Source organism: Rhinatrema bivittatum, chromosome 5 (assembly GCF_901001135.1).
Source record: "Rhinatrema bivittatum chromosome 5, aRhiBiv1.1, whole genome shotgun sequence".
Lineage (NCBI taxonomy): Eukaryota > Metazoa > Chordata > Amphibia > Gymnophiona > Rhinatrematidae > Rhinatrema > Rhinatrema bivittatum.
Genome location: NC_042619.1, coordinates 1,978,056 through 2,001,274, shown reverse-complemented (window position 1 = coordinate 2,001,274; position 23,219 = coordinate 1,978,056). Strand labels below are relative to the sequence as shown.

At 46.6% G+C, this 23,219-nt stretch overlaps 1 protein-coding gene across 1 annotated transcript in view; it reads right to left on the bottom strand.

Annotated features, from left to right (window-relative positions):
* Positions 1-23,219, bottom strand: part of DNHD1 (dynein heavy chain domain 1) — a 792,986-nt gene that overhangs the window by 571,393 nt on the left and 198,374 nt on the right. Inside the window, exon 13 of the mRNA XM_029601740.1 lies at positions 11,598-11,755. Coding sequence (XP_029457600.1) covers positions 11,598-11,755 — 158 coding nt within the window. The remainder of the gene's footprint in view (positions 1-11,597; positions 11,756-23,219) is intronic.

Here is a 23,219-nt window from a genome sequence, read left to right as displayed (position 1 = left end):
AATAAATAAATAAATATTATCCTAAACCAATTAAGCCTGATACAACACTTTGAAAGCATATACAGCATTGCTCTCTGCTTCAATGGTAGGGGGAAATGTGGAAAACAGGATTTACATTCAGACAATATCCAACAAGGCATCGATCTGTGCAGTCTGGGTAAACAAGCATCGGGGTAACTACTTGATGCGGCGGTTACTACCCTTAACTATTAAACCTAATAACCGGTGTAATAAGCAAGCTACCCCCACGCTTATTTGTTTACTCAGATTATGTTTACTGTTGACTCCTATCACTTCTTGCCTTTCTGCCCTTTCCCTCTGATCCTTCCCCCCCCCCCTCTTTTCCCCCTTTCTTGCCTGCTCCCCCTTACCCCCACCCCCCCGTTCATTGTAATTTCTGCCTGCTCTAGTTACTTGTAAACCGGCGTGATGTGCCCTACGAACGTCAGTATATTAAAAGTTGTTAAATAAAAATAAATAATAAATAAGTTCATCCTTGTTGGTTGATTGTCTGAATGTAAATCCTCTTTTCCACATTTCTCCCTGCCGAAGAAGCAGAGAGCAATGCTGTATATGCATTCAAAGTGATGTATCAGGCTTAAATGTTTAGAGTAGTAATTGCCGTAATAAGCAAGCTACCCAGACGCTTATATGTTTACCCAGATTTATTTATTTTTTTATTTATTTATTTAAAATTTTTATATACCGACATTCATCCAGGATATCACATCGGTTCACAGTGTAACGCAAACAGACGCCAGGCATGGCGCTTTACATTGAACAAATAAAACATGTTAACATGGGATTAATAAAGGGTGTGAAATAACATGGGAAAATTTGCATTAAATAATAAACAGGATTTGCAATTATATACATATGTACAAAGTGGAGACACTAAGAGATATGAAATTTAGGAATGCTAGGAAGAGAGAGGGGAATGGCGAGCAGAGGGGGGAGAACGAAGGGAGGAGGGGGGAGAAAGGTAGGATAGGAGCGAGGTGAGGGGAGAGAGAGACAGTAAGGGGGGCAGTGGAGAGGAAGGGGGGGCAGTGGAGAAGAAGGGGGGAAATTAGGTGTATGCTTTGGCAAAGAGCCAGGTCTTGAGCTTCCGCTTGAAAGATTTAAGGCATTCCTCTTGCCGTAATTCAACTTTGTGATTCAAGATTGTGAAGTTCAGTCCTTGTTGGTTGTTATCTGAAAGCAAACCCTCTTTTCCACATCTCCCCTTGCCGTAGAAGCAGAGAGAAATGTTGGGGTTGCATTAACCGTGCGAAGGCTTTTTGAGTAAGGGTAGTAATCACTAGATAGTAGCTAACATTCCATCAGTTCGTGAAGTACCCAGCGGCACCATAGTATAGGCACAGATTGATGCATCAAGACCTCTGCTTCTCCTCTGGAGACAAATGAGGTGATCTACCTGCATGGACCCTTCCTGCGAGGATCCCAGTTCTGGAGGTGATCTGGTAGCCACTGGGTGCTGAAAGCTGGGAGCAAGACAAATGGGATAATGAGCCAAGCCCCTCTCTCTATCCCATTCCTGGAATCTGAAGCCCAGGTGGATAGAAACATAGAAATGACAGCAGAAGAAGACCAAATGGCCCATCCAGTCTGCCCAGCAAGCTTTCACACTTTTTTTTTTTAATCTCTCATACTTATCTGTTACTCTTGGCCTTTAGTAACCTTTTGGTTCTATTTCCCTTCCACTCCCACCATTAATGTAGAGAGCAGTGCTGGAACTGCTTCTAAGTGAAGTATCTAGCTTAAATGGTTATGGGTAGTAACCGCTGCAATAAGCAAGTTACTCCCACGCATTTTTTGTTTACCCAGCCTGTGCAATTCAGTCCTTGTTGGTTGTTATCTGAATATAAATCCACTTTTCTTTGTTTCCCCCTGCCGTTGAAGCAGAGAGCTACTCTGGATATGTATTGAAAATGAAGTATCAGGCTTAATTGATTCGGGGTACTAACTGTCATAACAAGCAAGCTACATCCATGCTTATTTGTTTACCCAGACTGTGTAATTCAGTCCTTGTTGGTTGTTGTCTGAATATAAAATCATCTTTTCTTCATTCCTCCCTGCCATTGAAGCAGAGAGCTACACTGGATATGGATATGCATTGAAAGTGAAGTTTAAGGCTTGTTTGGTTTGGGGTAGTAACAAGCAAGCTACTCCCCGCTTTTTTGTGAATGCAAATCCTTTTTTCCACATTTCCTCTTGCCGTTGAAGCATAGAGCAATGTTGCAGTGGCATTAACCGTGTGCATGTTTATTGAATAAGGGTATTATCTCCAGGTAGTAGCTGTCTTTCCCGCAAGCCACCCTCTCTTTATTCACATCCTCTAGACTTTATGGATCCACAGTGTTTATCCCACGCCCCTTTGAAGTCCTTCACATTTTTGGTCTTCACCACTTCCTCTGGAAGAGCGTTCCAGGCATCCACCACCCTCTCCATGAAGAAATACTTCCTGACATTGGTTCTGAGTCTTCCTCCTTGGAGCTCCAAATCATGACCCCTGGTTCTGCTGATTTTTTTCCCCAACAGGAAAGGTTTATCATTGTCTTTGGATCATTAAAACCTTTCAAGTATCTGAACGTCTGTATCATATCACCTCTGTTCCTCCTTTCCTCTAGGGTGTACATATTTAGATTCTTCAATCTCTCCTCATAAGTCATTCAATGAAGATCCTCCACCTTTTTGGTCACCCTTCTCTGGAAAGCCTCCATCCTGTCTCTGTCCCTTCGGAGATACGGTCTCCAGAACTGAGCACAGTACTCCAGGTGAGGCCTCACCAAGGCCCTGTACAAGGGGATAATCAATTCCCTTTTCTTTCTCAATATTCCTCTCTCTATGCAGCCCAGCATTCTTATGGCTTTAGCTATCACCTTGTCACATTGTTTCCCTGACTTCAGATCGTTTGACACTGTCACCCCAAGGTCTCTTTCCTGCTCCATGCACATCTGCCGTTCACCCTCCATCGAAAACAGTTTTTTCGGATTTCCGCACCCCATATGCATGACTTTGCACTTCTTGGCACTGAATCTCAGCTGCCATATATTTGACTACTCTTCCAGTTTCCTTAAATCCCGTCTCATTCTCTCCACTCCTTCTGGCGTGTCCACTCATAAGAACATGCCATACTGGGTCAGACCAAGGGTCCATCAAGCCCAGCATCCTGTTTCCAACAGTGGCCAATCCAGGCCATAAGAACCTGGCAAGTAACCAACAACTAAATCTATTTCATGTTACCATTGCTAGTAATAGCAGTGGCTATTTCTAAGTCAACTTAATCAATAGCAGGTAATGGACTTCTCCAAGAACTTATCCAATCCTTTTTTAAACACAGCTATACTAACTGCACTAACCACATCCTCTGGCAACAAATTCCAGAGTTTAATTGTGCATTGAGTAAAAAAGAACTTTCTCCGATAAGTTTCAAATGTGCCCCATGCTAACTTCATGGAGTGCCCCCTAGACTTTCTACTATCCGAAAGAGTAAATAACCGATTCACATCTACCCGTTCTAGATCTCTCATGATTTTAAACATCTCTATCATATCCCCCCTCAACCATCTCTTCTCCAGGCTGAAAAGTCCTAACCTCTTTAGTCTTTCCTCATAGGGGAGCTGTTCCATTCCCCTTATCATTTTGGTCACCCTTCTCTGTACCTTCTCCATCGCAATTATATCTTTTTTGAGATGCGGCGACCAGAATTGTACACAGTATTCAAGGTGCGGTCTCACCTTGGAGCGATACAGAGGCATTATGACATTTTCCGTTTTGTTCACTATTCCCTTCATAATAATTCCCAACATTCTGTTTGCTTTTTTGACTGCCGCAGCACACTGAACCGACGATTTCAATGCGTTCTCCACTATGACGCCTAGATCTCCTTCTTGGGAGGTAGCACCTAATATGGAACTTAACGTTGTGTAACTATAGAATGGGTTATTTTTCCCTATATGCATCACCTTGCACTTATCCACATTAAATTTCATCTGCCATTTCGATGCCCAATTTTCCAGCCTCACAAGGTCTTCCTGCAATTTATCACAATCTGCTTGTGATTTAACTACTCTGAACAATTTTGTATCATCTGCAAATTTGATTACCACACTCGTTATATTACTTTCTAGATCATTTATAAATATATTGAAAAGTAAGGATCCCAATACAGATCCCTGAGGCACTCCACTGCCCACTCCCTTCCAATGAGAAAATTGTCCATTTAATCCTACTCTCTGTTTCCTTTTAGCCAGTTTGCAATCCACGAAAGGACATCGCCACCTATACCATGACATTTTACTTTTCCTAGAAGCCTCTCATGAGGAACATTATCAAACACCTTCTGAAAATCCAAGTACACTATATCTACCGGTTCACCTTTATCCACATGTTTTTTAACGCCTTCAAAAAAGTGAAGCAGATTTGTGAGGCAAGACTTGCCTTGGGTAAAGCCATGCTGACTTTGTTCCCTTAAACCATGTCTTTCTATATGTTCTGTGATTTTGATGCTTAGACCACTTTCCACTATTTTTCCTGGCACTGAAGTCAGGCTAACCGGTCTGAAGTTTCCCGGATCGTCCCTGGAGCCCTTTTTAAATATTGGAGTTACAATAGCTATCCTCCAGTCTTCAGGTACAATGGATGATTTTAACGATAGGTTACAAATTTTTACTAATAGGTCTGAAATTTCATTTTTTTAGTTCCTTCAGAACCCTGGGTTGTATACCATCCGGTCCAGGTGATTTATTACTCTTCAGTTTATCAATCAGGCCTACCACATCTTCTAGGTTCACCGTGATTTGGTTCAGCCCATCTGAATCATTACCCCTGAAAACCTCCTCCGGAACTGATATCTCCCCAACATACTCTTTAGTAAACACCGAAGCAAAGAAATCATTTAATCTTTCCGCGATGGCCTTATCTTCTCTAAGTGCCCCTTTAACCCCTCGATCATCTAACGGTCCAACTGACTCCCTCACAGGCTTTCTGCTTCAGATATATTTAAAAACGTTTTTACTGTGAGTTTTTGCCTCTACAGCCAACTTCTTTTCAAATTCTCTCTTAGCATGTCTTATCAATGTCTTACATTTAACTTGCCAACGTTTATGCATTATCCTATTTTCTTCTGTTGGATCCTTCTTCCAATTTTTGAATGAAGATCTTTTGGCTAAAATAGCTTCTTTCACCTCCCCTTTTAACCATGCCGGTAATTGTTTTGCCTTCTTTCCACCTTTCTTAATGTGTGGAATACATCTGGACTGTGCTTCTAGAATGGTATTTTTTAACAATGACCACGCCTCTTGGACATTTTTTACTTTTGTAGCTGCTCCTTTCAGTTTTTTTCTAACAATTTTTCTCATTTTATCAAAGTTTCCCTTTTGAAAGTTTAGCACGAGAGCCTTGGATTTGCACACTGTTCCTTTTCCAGTCATTAAATCAAATTTGATCATATTATGATCACTATTGCCAAGCGGCCCCACCACCGTTACCTCTCTCACCAAGTCCTGTGCTCCACTGAGAATTAGATCTAAAATTGCTCCCTCTCTCATCGGTTCCTGAATCAACTGCTCCATAAAGCTATCATTTATTCCATCCAGGAACGTTATCTCTCTAGCGTGACCTGATGATACATTTACCCAGTCTATATTGGGGTAATTGAAGTCTGTTGCAAAAACGTTGTACAGTAAATGCTTCCGATTTTTATGTGTGTATTTAACTAAATATAATACATTTTCCGTAGCTTATTAGGGACCGTCATAACACCCGTGGACTACACGCATTTAATGCTTGTGTTCTCAGCCACTTTTGGGTCATTTTTAATCTTCGGTCCTGCAAACTTTAAAACATTTTTATCATTTCTTTGTTTTTGTTTTTTTGTTTTGTTTTTTCAAATGTTTTAAATAATATGTGGAAAAATACTTCCCTTGATGAAGCGAAGTCTCGCTGTTATGAGTCCAATGCCTTCAACCCCCACGTCTCGGCGAACAGATTGCCTGCTTCTTCTGCGTTTTTTTATTTTTGCCGCACTGGGTCTGGTGCCGCCGCACTGTCACGCCGCCGCACAGATCTGTACTCTGGTGCCGCCGCGTTGTTCACGGGGGGGTCCTGCTTTGCCGCAAGGGTCTGTCCCGTTTGTTGTTTTGCAGCGCCGCCGTGCTATGGCATTTGTCTAGCGCCACCGCTATTATTACCATTTGTTTGAACAAAGCCCCTTGCAGGGCATCCACTATTTCTCTACTACTGTTAGATTCTGCAGAAGGGATTCTCCAGTCTACATCCGGCAGATTAAAATCTCCAATGATCACCACTTCTCCCTTCTTTCTCATCTTTTGGATGTCTTCAACCAGATCTCTGTCCATCTCTTCCTTTTGGTTTGGAGGCCTGTAAACCACTCCAATATAAATGGATGCCCCATCATATTTTTTTAGGTCGGCCCATAGTGCTTCTTCATTGCCCCATCTTCCTTGCAGCTCAGAAGCTTGGATATTGTTTCTGACAGAAAGAGCCACTCCTCCCCCTTTCCTATTCGCTCTGTCCTTCCTTAACAAGTTATAGCCCGGTATTGCAGTATCCCAATCATGTGATTCCGTGACAGCAACAACGTCCAAATCCGCCTCCACCATTAGGGCTTGCAGATCTGGGATTTTATTGCTCAAACTACGAGCATTTGTGCTCATAGATTTCCAGCTTTTCTTGTTCAGGATACTGCTTTTCCTCTACTCCTTTTGTGACTTTAGTCAGACTGATTAATCTCTCCAAGGTAACGGGCAAGATTTGGCTGGCCAGCTCATCTTTGATATGTTCAGACAGCATTTGCCTGATGATGGCAATTAAGCTGTCTTTGACCCATTGGAGTTCAGATGCCAGCATGTGAAAATGAATAGTGTATTTGCCTACAGACTGAAAGGCTTGTCTTATCTGAAGAATCTCCATTGCCTTGGAAGAAATGTAGCTGGGCTCATCAAATATCATGCTGAATTCTCACAAGAGGTTGCCCAGATCTCCAAGGATCAGACTGTCTCTCTCCCAAAAGGGTGAAGCCCAGGCTAAGGCGGAACTTCCTAACAGGAACAGGATATATGTAACCTTGACTCAGTTGGATGGAAAGAAAAGTGCTTGCAATTCAACTGCATCCAGCATTCATTCAAGAAGCCTCTCTACTTTATGGAATTCACATCATACCTCAGACGGGGAGGCAGGTGAAGCATGGGAGTTGCAGGCCAAGCAGGAGATGCTGGAGCAGGTGCTATGGAAGCTGGATGAGTAGCTTAACCCTGAAGATAATTAGTCATCTTCCTCAGTTGGTCCTGCTGCCGTTTCAGCTGATGAGATAATCTGGCAATGGCAGAGGCCTGGGATGAGTCTGCCGAGCTGATGGCTTAAGTGTGATGAGTGACATGGGAATGAGCGCTTAATGCTGTGGTGTGGTTGATGCAACCTCATAGGTGAATCTACGAAGCCTACACTGACAGCTGGCGAGCATGCCCTGAAGTGGGACAGATTGGAGCTTCATCTATACCAGCCATCTTCCCCACAGGTTAAGCCCTTGGGTTCTGGTGGCCGGTAGGACTTATGCAGGTCCCTAGGACAACAGTGTGAACAAGAGTCCAAGGGTATGCTGGGGTCAGGACAGGCAGCAGACTGGAGATACTGGGTACACATCAAGGGTTGGGGCAGGTGGCGAGAAAGAGTAGTCAGGTCCAAGGCAAAAGATCAGGTCCAGACAGCAGGCAAGCATGGTCAAATCCAAGGCTAAAGGTCAGATCTAGACAGTAGGCAAGTGTCATCAGGGCCAAGGCTAGCATCAGTACCAGAGATCATGCCAAGGATGGACAAAGACAAATCAAGAGACACTGGACGATACTAGCAGGGCAAGAGAAGGATGGATGAGGCAGGCTGGGCAAGGCAAGGCTGGATGTAGGCACACGGAACACAAAAGCACTGAAGTACAGGAACTCAGGAATAGCTGAAGTGCAGGAGCAAAACACACTGCACTAGGCAGGAGACCCACTGCTGAGGCATTGGTAGGTCATCCTGGGATCCCTTATATGGTTAGGGCAGCTAATGTCATTAAAGGGTTCCCCTGGCCCTTTTAAGTACCACTGTGTGTGCATAGGGAGGTCTTGGGGAGAGGCAGGACCATGGCTGCATTCAGGCATCACATGCTGTCCTCAGCAGCGGTCATCCACTGGCAATGTCCTCACTGCAAAGAGATGCCACGTTGTCTGGCGTGAGTGTGACGGTTCATGGAGCCATCCCATGAGCTACCAAATGTAACATATCATTGAGGTGGTATCTGATGTTAATACCACTTGGGAATCAGCACTGGGGACTGTCTACTGAATTTTCATACAATCTCCTCCAAATATTGGACCTCAGTCTGAAAGCCACTGATGCTGTCAATGCTAATGCACGGCTTGCTATCTTTCGGCCCAATGTCTCATGGCTCCTTATGTCCAGTTCCTCCTCAAAAAATACCAATGCCAAAACCATTTGGGAAGCAAGAGGAGAGATTACATCTTACTCGATTTCTTGAGAAAGATCAGTGGCTGGCATCTGGACCTCTGGAGGCTGTTGAGATTCCAAAGAATGATTCAAGGGTGAGCTGTCCTCTCTACAGGAATGCCTGGGGGGGAGGGAAGGGGTTTCAAGACAGCAGCCAGGATTTCCCCACTCCTAGCTAAACACAGCGCAAGGCTGGGTAAGGCAGGAACAAGGTGCAACTCAAGGGCAATGCTTCTTGGCCTTCACCCAGTGTCCATCATCGAGCTCCACAGTGCTGAAACCAAAGAAGAGGACCCTTTACTTTCTTATAGGTGCCCAATATCAAGGGGGAACAATACCCTTCTGATACCAATGCGGCACCAGTGGTTGGCACAGCTTCTGGGTCCTCAATACCAATGGGCCAGGCTGAACTTTCCTCAAGAACTTCTCTATCAGTTCTTATCAGAAATGGCATCCTCTAGAGGTCATCTTTCTGCATATGTAACACCCCAAGACATTGTGGTCCTCCCTCAGGCAAAGCACACATCACGGGGATCCATGATAGACATTGTAACAATATTGGCTGCCAGGCTGCCCCCTGCCTGCTCTAGCCTCTGCCTTGAAAGCTGCATGATGCAGCATGGCCAGCCCTATTAAACCCTCCCTCATTTTTAGCTCGGGGCATCATCGTCAAGAAGTCATGGCTTCTTGCTCTGGCCTATTTTGCACTTTGCCCTTGTTCCTAGTTTGGCATGTTAGTGGCTTCTCTTGTCTTTGTGAGGCCAATATTCAGTAGGCCATTTAGTGGACAAGTTATCTGGCTAAAGTTAGTCAGATAACTAAAAAAGCTAACTGGCTATGTTTGAATGAGGCTGTTCCTTGCCTTGCTCTTGTCCTATTTAAGTCTCCCCGTAGTATAGCTAGCCTGTGCATTCCTTGTCTTGCCCTTGTCCTGTCTAGGTCTCCCAGTGGCCTAGTTTACCTGTATGTTGCCTGTTCTGCCCTTGACTCATCTAGGCTCCTTGGAGGCCTATCTAACCCATTTTCCTTACCTTGCCCTTGTCCTTTGTTGACCTCACAGTGGTCTATCCTGTCTGGGTGTTCCTGCCTTGCTCTTGTCCTGTTTAGGCCTTCCAGTGGCCTTTCTTGCTTGTCTGGTCCTCAATCCTGCACTATGGACGGCCTCCCAGTGGCCTGGTTTCTTGTTTTGTCTTTGTTGGTAGAGCAGGTAGAGTTGGTAGAGCAGGTAGTAAAACACTGCATGGAGCGGCAGTAGCCACAGAGGCATTAACGGAGCGGGATGCCAGTGGCCGGTGGTAGGTGTCCACCTTCACAGAGTAGAAGGATGAAGGGCATCCATCTCCCAATTAAAAAAAGAAAAGAAAAAAAAGAAAAAAAAAACAGGGATGGGTTCATGGGCTTATAGGTATTACCAATTATTAGGCTTTTCAATATTTGATGATAGTTAATGTGACTTTCAAGCATTCTTCACTTCGGTGCATGTCCGGCATGACTCCTTGCTTCAATGACAGGGGAAAAGAAAAACTGATACTTCACACATTTCCAGCATTGCCCTCTGCTTCATGGCAGAGAGCTATGCTGCCGCTTACCCAACTAATCAAACTTAATATTTCACTTGGAAGCAGCTCCAGCACTGCTCTCTACATTAATGGTGGGGGTGAAAAGGGAATTAGAACATAAGGTTACTAAGAGCCAAGAGAAACAGTTAAGTATGAGAACAAATGTGTGAAGCTTGCTGGGCAGACTGGATGGACCGGTTGGTCTTCTTCTGCCGTCATTTCTATGTTTCTATGTTTCTATGATACCTGGTTTTCCTTGCAGTCTGGTTCTGGTTTGTTCTGCCCTTGTTTTACCTTGTTCCAGCCTTGTTCCTTGCTTTACTTAGACCCTCCAGTGATCTTACTTGTCTTTGTTTCCAACCCTTATTCCTTACTCTGGTTAGGCCTTTCAGTGACCTCCCTTGATGGGGTGTTCTTTCCCTTGAGTTGCACCTTGTTCCTGCCTTACCAAGCCTTGCGCTGTGTTTAGCTTCCCCATTCCTGTATCCTTGCCTGCCCTGTTTTCCTATCTGCCCAGACCTTACCTTCCTGCTTGAACCCCTGCTCCAATGTCCTGTCAGAGAAGTCCTGTGAGCCACAAGAACCTGCAGGCTCATCACAAGAGGGAGGTGGCCAGCTAGGTAGAAGAACCTGCACTGCTATACCCTCAAGTCCTATACTGCCCATGCTGGGAGAATCTCTTCAACTGACCTGTCCAACCGTGACAGATGTGACGCATTCACAGTGGAGGCACTCACTGAAGCTGCTGGCCTCCTATAATTTCTGGGACAATTGCTGAAAAACCGAGGAAAAAAATAAACTCCTCAGTTTTAGCAATAAAACTTGACTGATGCCAGTCGATGCATCAATGTCGGTGCACCCGGCAGATATTGAAGAATAAAGAAAACATGAAATCGATCTATAAAACCTATCTAGTTAGACTAAGAGGATAGGAATAAAGAGATTCATGAGGCCCCAAACAAGAATGAGAATTTTTAAGACACTTTTTCTCAATGGGCGAGAGAGAGAGAGAGAAAAGAACTGCGACCATGGGGCTCCATGTAAAACGAAGACCAAGATAGCCCCACATGATGCAGTGATCCTCAATTAAGCTTGACAGAAGCTTTGGAGTAAATCTTCTACACTGAGGTCCACTGGATGATGTTATCTCACTCGTCAGGACTTAACAATTTGCTTGTCCTCGGAGAATGGACCAGAGAACTTTGGCTTATTAGGTGAACTGCCTATCCTGTATCGTAGTTTAACTCACATTTTCCTGGGAGGCCTCCCCTGGGTTGGGTTAGGTCAGACAGGCAACAACATATACAGTTTTGGATTTTCAAAACTATGTGTGTTGTATTGGTCAGAAAGTATCTGCAGAAAAAGCTTTTGGAATTCTCTGCAAGCACCTTTTCCTTTAGCAATTTTCAAAGAGAAAGCACACATGTACTTTCTCTTTGAAAACTGGTGCAAAAACCACAGGTGAAAGTGCCTGCAGATCTGAGGATTGCCCACAGGATGTGGACGGGCCTGTACAGGTCTTGCACATACCTTCCTGGTGCAGTGAGAGAAGGTGGGGATATCTGTGCTGATGGTCTGAAGAAGTCTGATGGCATCGCTGAACTCGGATACCAGCAGCTGGGCTTTCTGCACACTCTCCGCTGTTAGCAAGGAGAATATCTCTTCAGTTGTAGAAACCAGTAATGGAACTGCACAAATAGAAAATAGAACAAGAGAGAACCTATTGCTCCATGCATCAGAGAGATCAACATTTTAGCTAGAATAGAAATAACTTAAACATAGAAACATAGAAATGACGGCAGAAGAAGACCAAACGGCCCATCCAGTCTGCCCAGCAAGCCACGCACTTTATCCATTCCCCCCCCCCCCCCCCTTTTTCTCCCTCCCACCCGTCACTATTGGCTTCCAGTACCCTCCGGCCCCAACTCCCTTCCACCCCTCCACCAATGCAGAGAGCAGCGCCATCCTAGTGAACATCCAGCTCAATCAGGGGTAGCAACCGCCGCAACAAGCAGGCCACACCCTGCCCCATACTCTTACCCACCCCTGCTTTGTTTGTTTGTTTGGTTTTTTTTGGTGTTTTTTTTTGGAGATGGCAGCCCTCCGTGAAGGTGGAACACCAACCACTGGCCACTGGCATCCCGCTCCGTGAACGCCTCTGTGGCTACTGCCGCTCCGTGCAGTGTTTTGCTGCCTGAAGGTGGAACAACTACTGGCCACTGGCATCCCGCTCCTTGAACGCCTCTGTGGCTACTGCCGCTCCGTGCAGTTTTGCTGCCTGAAGGTGGAACCCCAACTACTGGCCACTGGCATCCCGCTCCGTGAATGCCTCTGTGGCTACTGCCGCTCCGTGCAGTTTTGCTGCCTGAAGGTGGAACCCCAACTACTGGCCACTGGCATCCCGCTCCATGAACGCCTCTGTGGCTACTGCCGCTCCGTGCAGTGTTTTGCTGCCTGAAGGTGGAACAACTACTGGCCACTGGCATCCCGCTCCGTGAATGCCTCTGTGGCTACTGCCGCTCCGTGCAGTTTTGCTGCCTGAAGGTGGAACCCCAACCACTGGCATCCCGCTCCGTGAACGCCTCTGTGGCTACTGCCGCTCCGTGCAGTGTTTTGCTGCCTCCTCTTTATTCACGCCCACTAGACTTGATGGATCCACAGTGTTTATCCCACGCCCCTTTGAAGTCCTTCACAGTTTTAGACTTCACCACTTCCTCCGGAAGGGCATTCCAGGCATCCACCACCCTTTCCGTGAAGAAATACAAACATTTAGTATAAAAAAAGAGGATAAAACCAAACAACAAGTAAGCATGCAGGTGTAATTAGAATAGAAATACATGAGGCACTCAGCAATTCATCAATCGACCAACTAATTTCTCCATTAAGGGGATAATTCTCCAAAGCATTTCCACAGATACAACTGACTAGTTAGAAATGATTTCTAACTAGAAAGGGTGCTGCATACATACAGGTGATGAAGGCAAAATCAGTAACAGAATGAAAGTAAGCAAGGGTTAGGCAGAGAGAGTTAATGGTTATGAGGATGTGAAGGTAAAGCCAAACACAGAGTGGAGCTGCAGGGAAAACTGGATCGGCCCTTTCCCCTTTACATACCATCCAACTCTCTGTGAAGTTAGGGAGATCTCATTACTGTATCGTGCAAGACCCAGCACATCTCTCCATGTTACTTACACGGGACAAGGGAGAGCCTGTCACACTAGATAACAGTTAGCATAAGAGAAACTTTGTGCAACACCTGCCATTCCATGTAACATCCAGAGCAAGATAAAACAGAGAGCCCCCATGTATCTCCACTGCAGAGAAAAGGTGCAGCACCAATCAGAACGCGATTTCCTGAAACTGAAATCATAGAGCCACCCGCAGTGCACTCAGAAGAGGTCTACGATTTCCCTAGAAAGGAAAACAGGACAAACAAGGATACGGGAATAGGGAAGCTAAACAAGTGCAAGGCAGGAACAAGGTGCAACACAAGGGAAAGAACATCCAAGGCCTAACCAGAGTAAGGAATAAGGTTAGGAAACAACAAGAAGTACGATCACTGGAGGAACAAGGTAAAACAAGGGCAGGACAAACCAGAACCAGACTGCAGGGCAAAACAGGAAACCAGGCCACTGGGAAGCCGTAATAGTGCAGGATCGAGGACCAGACAGGCCTAAACAGGACAAGAGTGAGGCAGGAACACCCAGACAGGATAGACCACTGCGAGGCCAACAAAGGACAAGGGCAAGGTAAGGAAAACAGGCTAGATAGTAAGTATGCCTGATTTCTTCAACTAAGCTCATGATTGATGAGGAGAAGAGTTTGCTTATCTGGTAAATTGCTGTCTTCAGAGAATGCCTGTTACAGGTAGGAAAATCAAGTAGTTCTTCATAGTCAGCCATGGGATTTGCTAGCTAAGGGTTATCTTCAACAAAACAATAATGTGGGGGGGAGAAGACCACCACTATAAAGGTGGCACAAAATGTTTTTGGCAGATTTGAACTCCACTTCTGAAACTAAATGACAACCTGAAATCATAAAAAGGTGATGTGAATGTGAGGATTGAACTTGATGTTGCAGCTTTTCAATTCTTTGCAAGAAAGGCCGTACCATTATGGGCCTTGATTTGCACTTCCAAAGTCAAATATGCTCCTGCAAAAGCCAATATGCAATCTGCTAAGTAGAGGACAAGATAAAGGAAGTAGGGCTTTGTTCTTACACCACAGATTAAATCATTTACAATTATAAAACCTACTAGTTCATTCCTTCCTAAAAATCGGAGAAACTATAGGAACAAATTATTATATTCTTAACATCCAAACCAGAAGGGTGAGGGATTGAAGGTTGGGGTAAAGTAATGTTCTCTGGTTCTGTTGTGCTCTCGGCCGAGCCCTTACCTTCACCGCTGGGGCTCCGACTAAGGGGTTCGGGGCTCGAGCTCTCTCTCCCGGTCTCTGCGCACTGACGGCGGGGCCCGCTGCTGTTCGGGCCTACTCAGCCTGCCTCACGGCGGCGTCTCCACGAGGGAGATGCCGCCGAGCCTTGGAATTTGGCCCCTCCCCTCCTAGGCGCGCCCGCAAGGAGGGGCAATTTAAAGGGCTTTTCCCGCCAGACCGCGGGCCGCCTCCTGGAGTGACGACAGACGCTGGCAAGTATTTAAGTCCGGCATCTGACTGATTCAAATTGCCTTGCAACGAGGTTCCTTGCTGGATTTCGTTTGTAGCGCTCTGACTCTTCCTTGCCTGGATCTCTGCTGGCTTCCGTTCCTGGTGTCGTTCAGTTCCAGTCCCGGATCTTCAGCTTCCATTCCAGTCCCAGATCTTCAGCTTCAGTTCCCGTCCTTCTTCGGCTTGCTTCTATGGTTCTTGACTCCTGCCTGTCTCTGACTCTTTGTGTCTGCCGCCTGCCCCGACGTTGGTCTGTCTTATCTGCATTCCTCTGCCTTCGCCTAAGTCCCAGCAGCTCGGGACCTCACAGGCTCCTCCCAGGGGATCCTCGGGCTTCCAGGGTGAAGATGTCTCCTCCTCTTGAGTTCTCTCCGTCTCCTAAGTCCCAGCGGCTCGGGACCTCACAGGCTCCTCCTGGGGGGTCCTCGGGCTTCCAGAGTGAAGACTTCAGCTCTACGTCCAGTTTGGCACCGCCTCCCGGCCTCCCTCTTCACAGCGGAATACTCTTCCTCTTCTACCATCTCACTCCGTTAGGCCAGCCCAAGGGTCCACCGCTACGCTCGCAACAGTTTGCAAGGCCATGGACTCGGCGGACTTATCTGGCCTCCAGGCTATCCCCGGAATGGCCCAACGCTTGCAGCAGCAGCAACATTGCCTGGATGTACTTGCGGCTACTGTGGAATGTTTGGCGAATCGATTGGATGCCACGCCTCCAGAACCTCCTCAGGTTCCTCTTCCCGCTCTGGTGCTGAGTGTCAGTATGCCCACTCAGCTACCCATACCTTCTCGCTACTCCGGGGAAGCCACGATTTGCCGTGGGTTCTTGAACCAATGTTACATCCGGTTCTCCCTGCTTCCCAATCAGTTTCCCACCGATTCCGTGAAGGTAGCGTACATCCTGTCCCTGCTTGATGGAAAGGCGTTGACTTGGGCCTTACCCATGAGGGAACAAAATGATCCTTTACTGAACAGCCTGCCACAGTTCGTGACCAGTTTTAAACAGGCCTTTGATGAACCCGCACGCTTATCCACAGCCACATCGGAGCTGCTGCAACTAAGACAAGGGGCCTGCTCGTTAGCAGATTATGCTATTGAGTTCCGTACCCTTGCCCTTGAAGTTGGGTGGCGGGAGGATAGTCTTCGAGGTGTGTTTCTAGAAGGCCTGTTGGCACTTATTAAAGATGAATTGGCAGCCCGCGACATCCCGGATGACATCAATGGGCTCATAGACTTGGCTGGGCGAATAGATCGCCGCTTGCAACAGAGAGCTAAGGAAGGTCATCCAATTCGGCGCGCCATGCCGCTAGCACCTGTGTCTTCTAGACCCATGACCTCGGCGTCTGGTCAAGGAACAGAGCACTCAGAGGGGTCCACGGAGGAGCCCGTGCAGTTGGGGCACACTCCACTGTCTGCAGAGGAGAGACGACGACGCCGAACCTTGGGTCTATGCCTCTAATGCGGCAATAAGGGCCACTTTTTAGCCCAATGTAAGGAGCATCCGGAAAACACCAGAGCCTAGGATGCCTTGAGGAGCTGCTCCTAGGCTGTGTCAGCTCTGCTCCTCAATGTACAGTACCTATTACTTTAGAATACCCAGGTGGTTCTTTTGAGTCTCTCACATTCATTGACTCTGGGGCAGGTGGGAACTTTATTCTGGCAGACCTTGTTCAACAGCTACGAATTCCCATCCTCCCACAAGAACCTCCTTTATGGATTACCTCCATCCGAGGAACACTTCTCCCAGGAAGTATCTCCGCCTCCACAGTTCCTCTCACTCTACGCACCGAAGTCCTGCATTCAAAAGAGATTTCGTTACTGATTTTGGAAAAGGCCGTTCATCCCGTGGAACTGGGATTACCATGGTTAAAGCAGCATTGTCCAGTCATCCACTGGGACACTTTACAGATTGCAGAATGGAGTCCCTCTTGTTTTACCAATTGCCTCAAGGTCCCATGCGCACCTTGCATATCCCTTTCGCATACCTCCATTGCACTTCCGGCACCCTACGCAGACTTTGTGGATGTATTTTCCAAAAAGAAGGCAGAGATTCTACCATAACATCATCCATTTGATTGTGCCATAGAACTTTTACCTGGAACCACACCACCCCGTGGGAGGGTGTATCCTTTATCCCTGCCTGAGACACGTGCTATGTCGGAGTACATTGCTGAAAACCTGGCCAGAGGATTCATCAGACCCTCCAAATCACCTGCAGGGGCGGGCTTCTTCTTTGTGGGGAAAAAAGATGGGTCTCTGAGGCCGTGCATCGACCTGAGAGGTCTAAATGCCATCACTAAGTGGGATCACTATCCCCTTCCATTGATTCCTGAACTCCTAGACAGGTTGCAAGGAGCCAGGATCTTCACCAAGTTAGATTTGCGGGGTGCTTATAACTTGGTCCGGATTCGCCCTGGTGATGAGTGGAAGACTGCCTTTAACACCAGGGACAGGCATTATGAATACCTCGTCATTCCGTTCAGATTGTGCAACGCTCCAGCAGTCTTCCAGCATCTAATGAATGAAGTTCTTCGTGATCTGTTACATTCGGTCATCGTATATTTGGATGACGTATTAATTTACTCCCGGGATCTAGAGTCGCATCACCAGCATGTAAGACAAGTTTTGCGGATCCTCAGAGACAACCACTTGTATGCAAAACTGGAGAAATGTATCTTTGAGCAAGAGACCCTTCCCTTCCTGGGTTATATTGTATCTGCAACTGGGTTTCAGATGGACCCCGAGAAAGTGGCAGCTATAAGAGATTGGCCTCGCCCTAAAGGGTTAAAAGCCTTGCAGCGTTTTCTCGGCTTTGCGAACTTTTACAGACACTTTATTCCACACTACTCTCTCTTAGTGGCGCCACTCACTGCACTCACGAAAAAAGGGGCCGATGCTGTGGAATGGCCAGAGGCAGCCTGTCTAGCCTTTGAAGATCTTAAGAAGGTTCTAGAAGGAGAGTTCTAGATTGGGCCCACGAACATAAGAAAATGTCATACTGGGTCAGACCAAAGGTCCATCAAGCCCAGCATCCTGTTTCCAACAGTGGCCAATCCAGGCCATAAGAACCTGGCAAGTACCCAAAAACTAAGTCTATTCCATGTTACCATTGCTAATGGCAATGGTCCTTTACAGGTGGCCATGCGGGTCGCAAAGAACACTTGATTTGTTAAATCGCTATTACTGGTGGCCCACCATAAGGCAAGATGTTTGTGCCTATGTCACTTCATGTGCCACCTGCGCTAAGCAGAAGCCGTAAATTGGGAGACCATGGGGGTTGCTGCAACCTTTGCCCATACCCATAGAACCATGGACACACATCGCCACAGACTTTGTGGTGGATCTGCCTGCTTCTGAGGGAACACCGTCATCTGGGTAACCGTGGATCCTTTCTCCAAGATGGCTCACTTTGTTCCACTCCCCAAGTTACCGTCAACACAAGAACTAGCCCAGCTCTTCATACAACATGTCTTCCGGATCCACGGCCTGCCACAAGATATAGTATTTGATCTGGGACCCCAGTTCATCGCCCACTACTGGAGGGCACTGTGTAAAAAATTTGACATACTATCAAGTTCGGGAGGTTCTTGATGTCCGTTTTCACCAGCGGCGATGGAAGTACCTGCTGGCTTGGGAGGGGTGTGGTCCTGAGGAAAACACATGGGAACCAGTCCGCCATATCTTGGATAAATCTCTGCTTCATCAATTTCATCTCAGCCACCCTACGGGCTCCTCCCGGGGGGTCTTCGGCTTCCAAGGGTGAAGCCACCTAAGTCCCAGCGGTTGGGCTCCTACGGGTTCCTCCCGGGGGAGTACCAGATTCCAGGGTGAAGAGCATCCACGTTCCGCCTGTACATCTGCCTCCCAGCCTGCTATTCATTAGAGACATTGACCATCTATTTCCAGTCTCCAGGAGGTCGGCCCAAGGGTCCACTAAACTGAGACTTCCACAACACACAAAATAGAAATAATATTGTTAAATAGGAAAATACCTATTAATACTTCAAACTGTTTCACGATAGACTTCACACAAATAGAATTAACTGATCAAACTCATTACTTAGGAGTGATAATTGATAACAACCTTACTATGAAGAAGCATATCAGTAAAATATTTAAGGATGGATACAATAAATTACATATGTTACGGCACTTAAAACCATTGTTACATCATGACGACTCGTACAGTGTTGCAGAACTCAGTTATTCACCAATATAGACTACTGTAATACTCTGTAATTAGGATTACCAGTTAACATAATTAAACCAATACAACTATTACAAAATTCCACTGCTCTAGTTTTAACAGGTAACAAAAAATAAGATCCTATTACTCCAATACTGATTTCCCTACATTGGCTGCCCATTAAATTTAGAATATAATACAAAGTATTATGTACAATATACAAAATTATTAACTCAAATATCTCAGACTGGTTAGGTGCATCCTTACATTTGTATATCCCGCAAAGAGATCTGAGCTCATCAAATAAGTGTGTTTTGACTGTTCCATTAATTCGCACTGAACATTTGAGAAAGGTACATGAGAGAGCTATTTCCATTGTGGAACTCGATACCAACAGAATAAAGATCTGAAACTATCTTTAAAAGATCTTAAGACCTAGTTATTTAAACTAGCCTTTCATAGCAGCATTAAAGGAGAAAACAATTGAATGAGTGCAGTCATATATTGTTATGAGAATACAATCAGCAATGAGCTGTATAACTCCAGAGGCATTGAAGACAATAATTCATTAGTGACTGTATTTTACAGTATGTAATTGTTGAGTAATATAATTATGTTTTAACTATGCTGTGAAGTGCCATGATTGTATACAGTGATGGTATATAAATAAAAAATATAAATACAAATAAATTAATAAAAAGAAGGGAACAGAAACCAAAAATGGATGTTTTTAGCTTGCTATAACTTCTGCAGCCACTGGCAGACTCTGTGTCCATCCCAGTGCATGACCTCCTCAAAGATCCACAGATAAGGGCGTGGCAGACTCCAGTAGTGTTTTCCTAGAGTGCAAGCCTCTTGGTGAGGACAGGGTCAGTGTTGAAGCAAGTGAAATGCATTCAATAGCACACCGACATTCCTCCCATGATAGACTCAAAGGTACTGGACAGGTTTGGAAAGAAAATATTCCAAGGTTCCATGCTTAGCACTAGGATTGCAGCCCATTAGATGTTTGCACAAATGTGTGCAGAATCTGAAGACTCTGAAGGATGCGGCAGACCCTAGAAAGGCAGAATTCCAGTGTGCTATGAAGGATTTGTTATGATTTCACATGCTATGCACCCTCATCATACCCTGATTATGATGCCTCCCCACCAGGAAAGGTCTCCTCAGAACTTCGTTCCATGCTATCCACATCAGTTTCTCACAGTTCAAACTCAGCCTGTGGTGCAGTTACCTAGCCACCAGAGTCCTTAGTGAACCATGTCTCCAGCCTTGCCAAACTCTTCCTCCTTGCCTAAGAACATAAGAAATTGCCATACTGATTCAGACCAAGGGTCCATCAAGTCCAGCATCCTGTTTCCAACAGTAGCCAAATCAGGCCACAAGAACCTGGCAATTACCCAAACACTAAGAAGATCTCATGCTACTGATGCAATTAATAGCAGTGCCTATTCCCTAAGTAAATTTCATTAATAGCAGTTAATGGACTTCTCCTCCAAGAACTTATCCAATCCTTTTTTAAACCCAGCTACACTAACTGCACTAACCACATCTCTGGCAACAAATTCCAGAGGTTTATTGTGCGTTGAGTGAAAAAGAACTTTCTAACTTAATTTTAAATGTGCTACTTGCTAACTTCATGGAGTGCCCCCTAGTCCTTCTATTATCCAAAAGTATAAATAACTGATTTATATCTACCCGTTCTAGACCTCTCATGACTTTAAAGACCTCTATCATATCCCCCTCAGCCGTCTCTTCTCCAAGCTGAAAAGTCCTAACCTCTTTAGTCTTTCCTCATAAGGGAGCTGTTCCATCCTATTTATCATTTTGGTAGCCCTTCTCTGTACCTTCTCCATCGCAATTATATCTTTTTTGAGATGCGGTGACCAGACCTGTACACAGTACTCAAGGTGCAGTCTCACCATGGAGCGATATAGAGGCATTATGACATTTTCCATTTTATTCACCATTCCCTTCCTAATAATTCCTAACGATGTTTGCTTTTTTGACTGCTGCAGCACACTGAAGTGACGATTTCACTGTATTAGCCACTATAATGCCTAGATCTTTTTCCTGGGTGGTAGCTCCTAATATGGAACCTAACATCGTGTAACTACAGCAGGGGTTATTTTTCCCTATATGCAACACTTTGCACTTGTCCACATTAAATTTCATCTGCCATTTGGATGCCCAATCTTCCAGTCTCGCAAGGACTCCTGAGTCCCTGGGGGTCCAGCGGGGGTCCGGGAACGACTTCCTGCATGCGAATCGTTTTTCCGTACGGAAAAACGATTCGCGGCAGGAGATCGCTCCCGGACACCCGCTGGACCCCCAGGGACTTTTGGCCAGCTTGGGGGGGCCTCCTGACCCCCACAAGACTTGCCAAAAGTCCAGCGGGGGTCCGGAACGACCTCCTGCAGTCAAATCGTGTTGTCTATGGCCGGCGCCATTTTGCGTCGCCATTTTGTGCAAAATGGCGCCGGCCGTAGACAACACGATTCGACTGCAGGAGGTCGTTCCGGACCCCCGCTGGACTTTTGGCAAGTCTTGTGGGGGTCAGGAGCCCCCCCCAAGCTGGCCAAAAGTCCCTGGGGGTCCAGCGGGTGTCCGGGAGCGATCTCCTGCCGCGAATCGTTTTTCCGTACGGAAAAACCAAAGGTAGCGCCGGCGCCATTTCTACAAGCACTGGAGGTCCGAGAGTGGAAGATCACAGCGGGACCCTTCCTCTGGACCCCAGGTAATTTAAGGCATTTGGGGGGGGTTCGGGAGGGTGGGGGATTTATTTTAAAGGGTCGGGGTGGGTTTTAGGGTTTTTTTAGTGTGCCGGTTTTTTCGCCCTCCCCCTTCCCCCGATTTACGATTTTTTGACGATAAATCGGGGGAATTGTTATTGTATTACGGCTCTAACGATTTTTGACGATTTAAAATATATCGGACGATATTTTAAATCGTCAGAAAACGATTCACATCCCTAATATCCATCTTCCCAAACTAGCAGCTCGATACAGTAACATTCAGTTGAAGATTTCTCGTCTGTAACGAGCTCGCTGCGCACAATTCCGACGCGTAAGGCAAACCAGCGATACAGTCTCCAGTTTCGCGCGTCCGTAGCGCTTCTTAAAACAGACGCGTAACCCTTCCCCACCCGGCATGTAAATGAACGAATTAGCTGTATAATGAAGGAATTAGCTATTCCCCTTCGATACCGTAACGCGCGCTCAGGTAACGCACTGTTTTGCTGCGGCCGTAACATGTTAGTTTACCGCCTCCCCCTAGTAGGAGTTAGGACTGTGAGTCTAGTAACAAATCCATCGACACCGCTTAAGACACTCAAAAACAATAAAACACAATAAAAAAAAAAAAGCGATACAGAGATGATCGAGAAAATGTAATGATGTGGGACACATAAAACCTGTCAGAAAAAAAAATAAAAATTTTTAAATACCTGTCGGAGGGCCGCGTGGGTCCAGGCGGCCGGCGGGCGGCGGGAGCCGGGTGGTCGCGTGTTAAATCTAGGCCGCGGGCGGGTGGGCGCCTGTTCCAGGCAGCAGCAGCAGCGGCGGCGGGGGGATACGCGTTAGTTCGAGATGGCCGGTGGGCGGCGGGTGGTCGCGTGTTAAATCTAGGCCGGGTCCGCACAGGTGCGCATTCATTCACTGCCGGGGCAGCCCCCACCGGCAGTGAATGAATGCGCGCCTGTGCGACCCCTGCGATTCGGCGCTCAAGGCAGTCACATGCCGTGACGTCACGGCATGTGACTGCCTTGAGCGCCGAATCGCAGGGGTCGCATTCATTCACTGCCGGTGGGGGCTGCCCCGGCAGTGAATGAATGCCGGGGCTGCCCCCACTGCCGGTGGGGGCAGCCCCCACCGGCAGTGAATGAATGCGACCCCTGCGATTCGGCGCTCAAGGCAGTCACATGCTGTGACTGCCTTGAGCGCCGAATCGCAGGGGTCGCACAGGCGCGCATTCATTCAGGCGGAGGAGCCGGCGGCTTTCGCCGCCGGCTCCTCCACCTGGATGAATGAATGCGCGCCTGTGCGACCCGGCCTAGATTTAACACGCGACCACCCGCCGCCGCCTGCCCGCCGGCCGTCTCGAACTAACGCGTGTCCACCCGGCTCCCGCCGCCGCCCGCCAGCCGCCTGGACCCACGCGGCCCTCCGACAGGTATTTAAAATTTTATTTTTTTTTGAACACTCAGGTTTTTACATATTTTTGGTATTTTTTTTTTTCACTTCATGGTGCCTGTCATTTCAAATGTCATTTGAAATGACATTTGAAATGACAGGTACCAGCGCA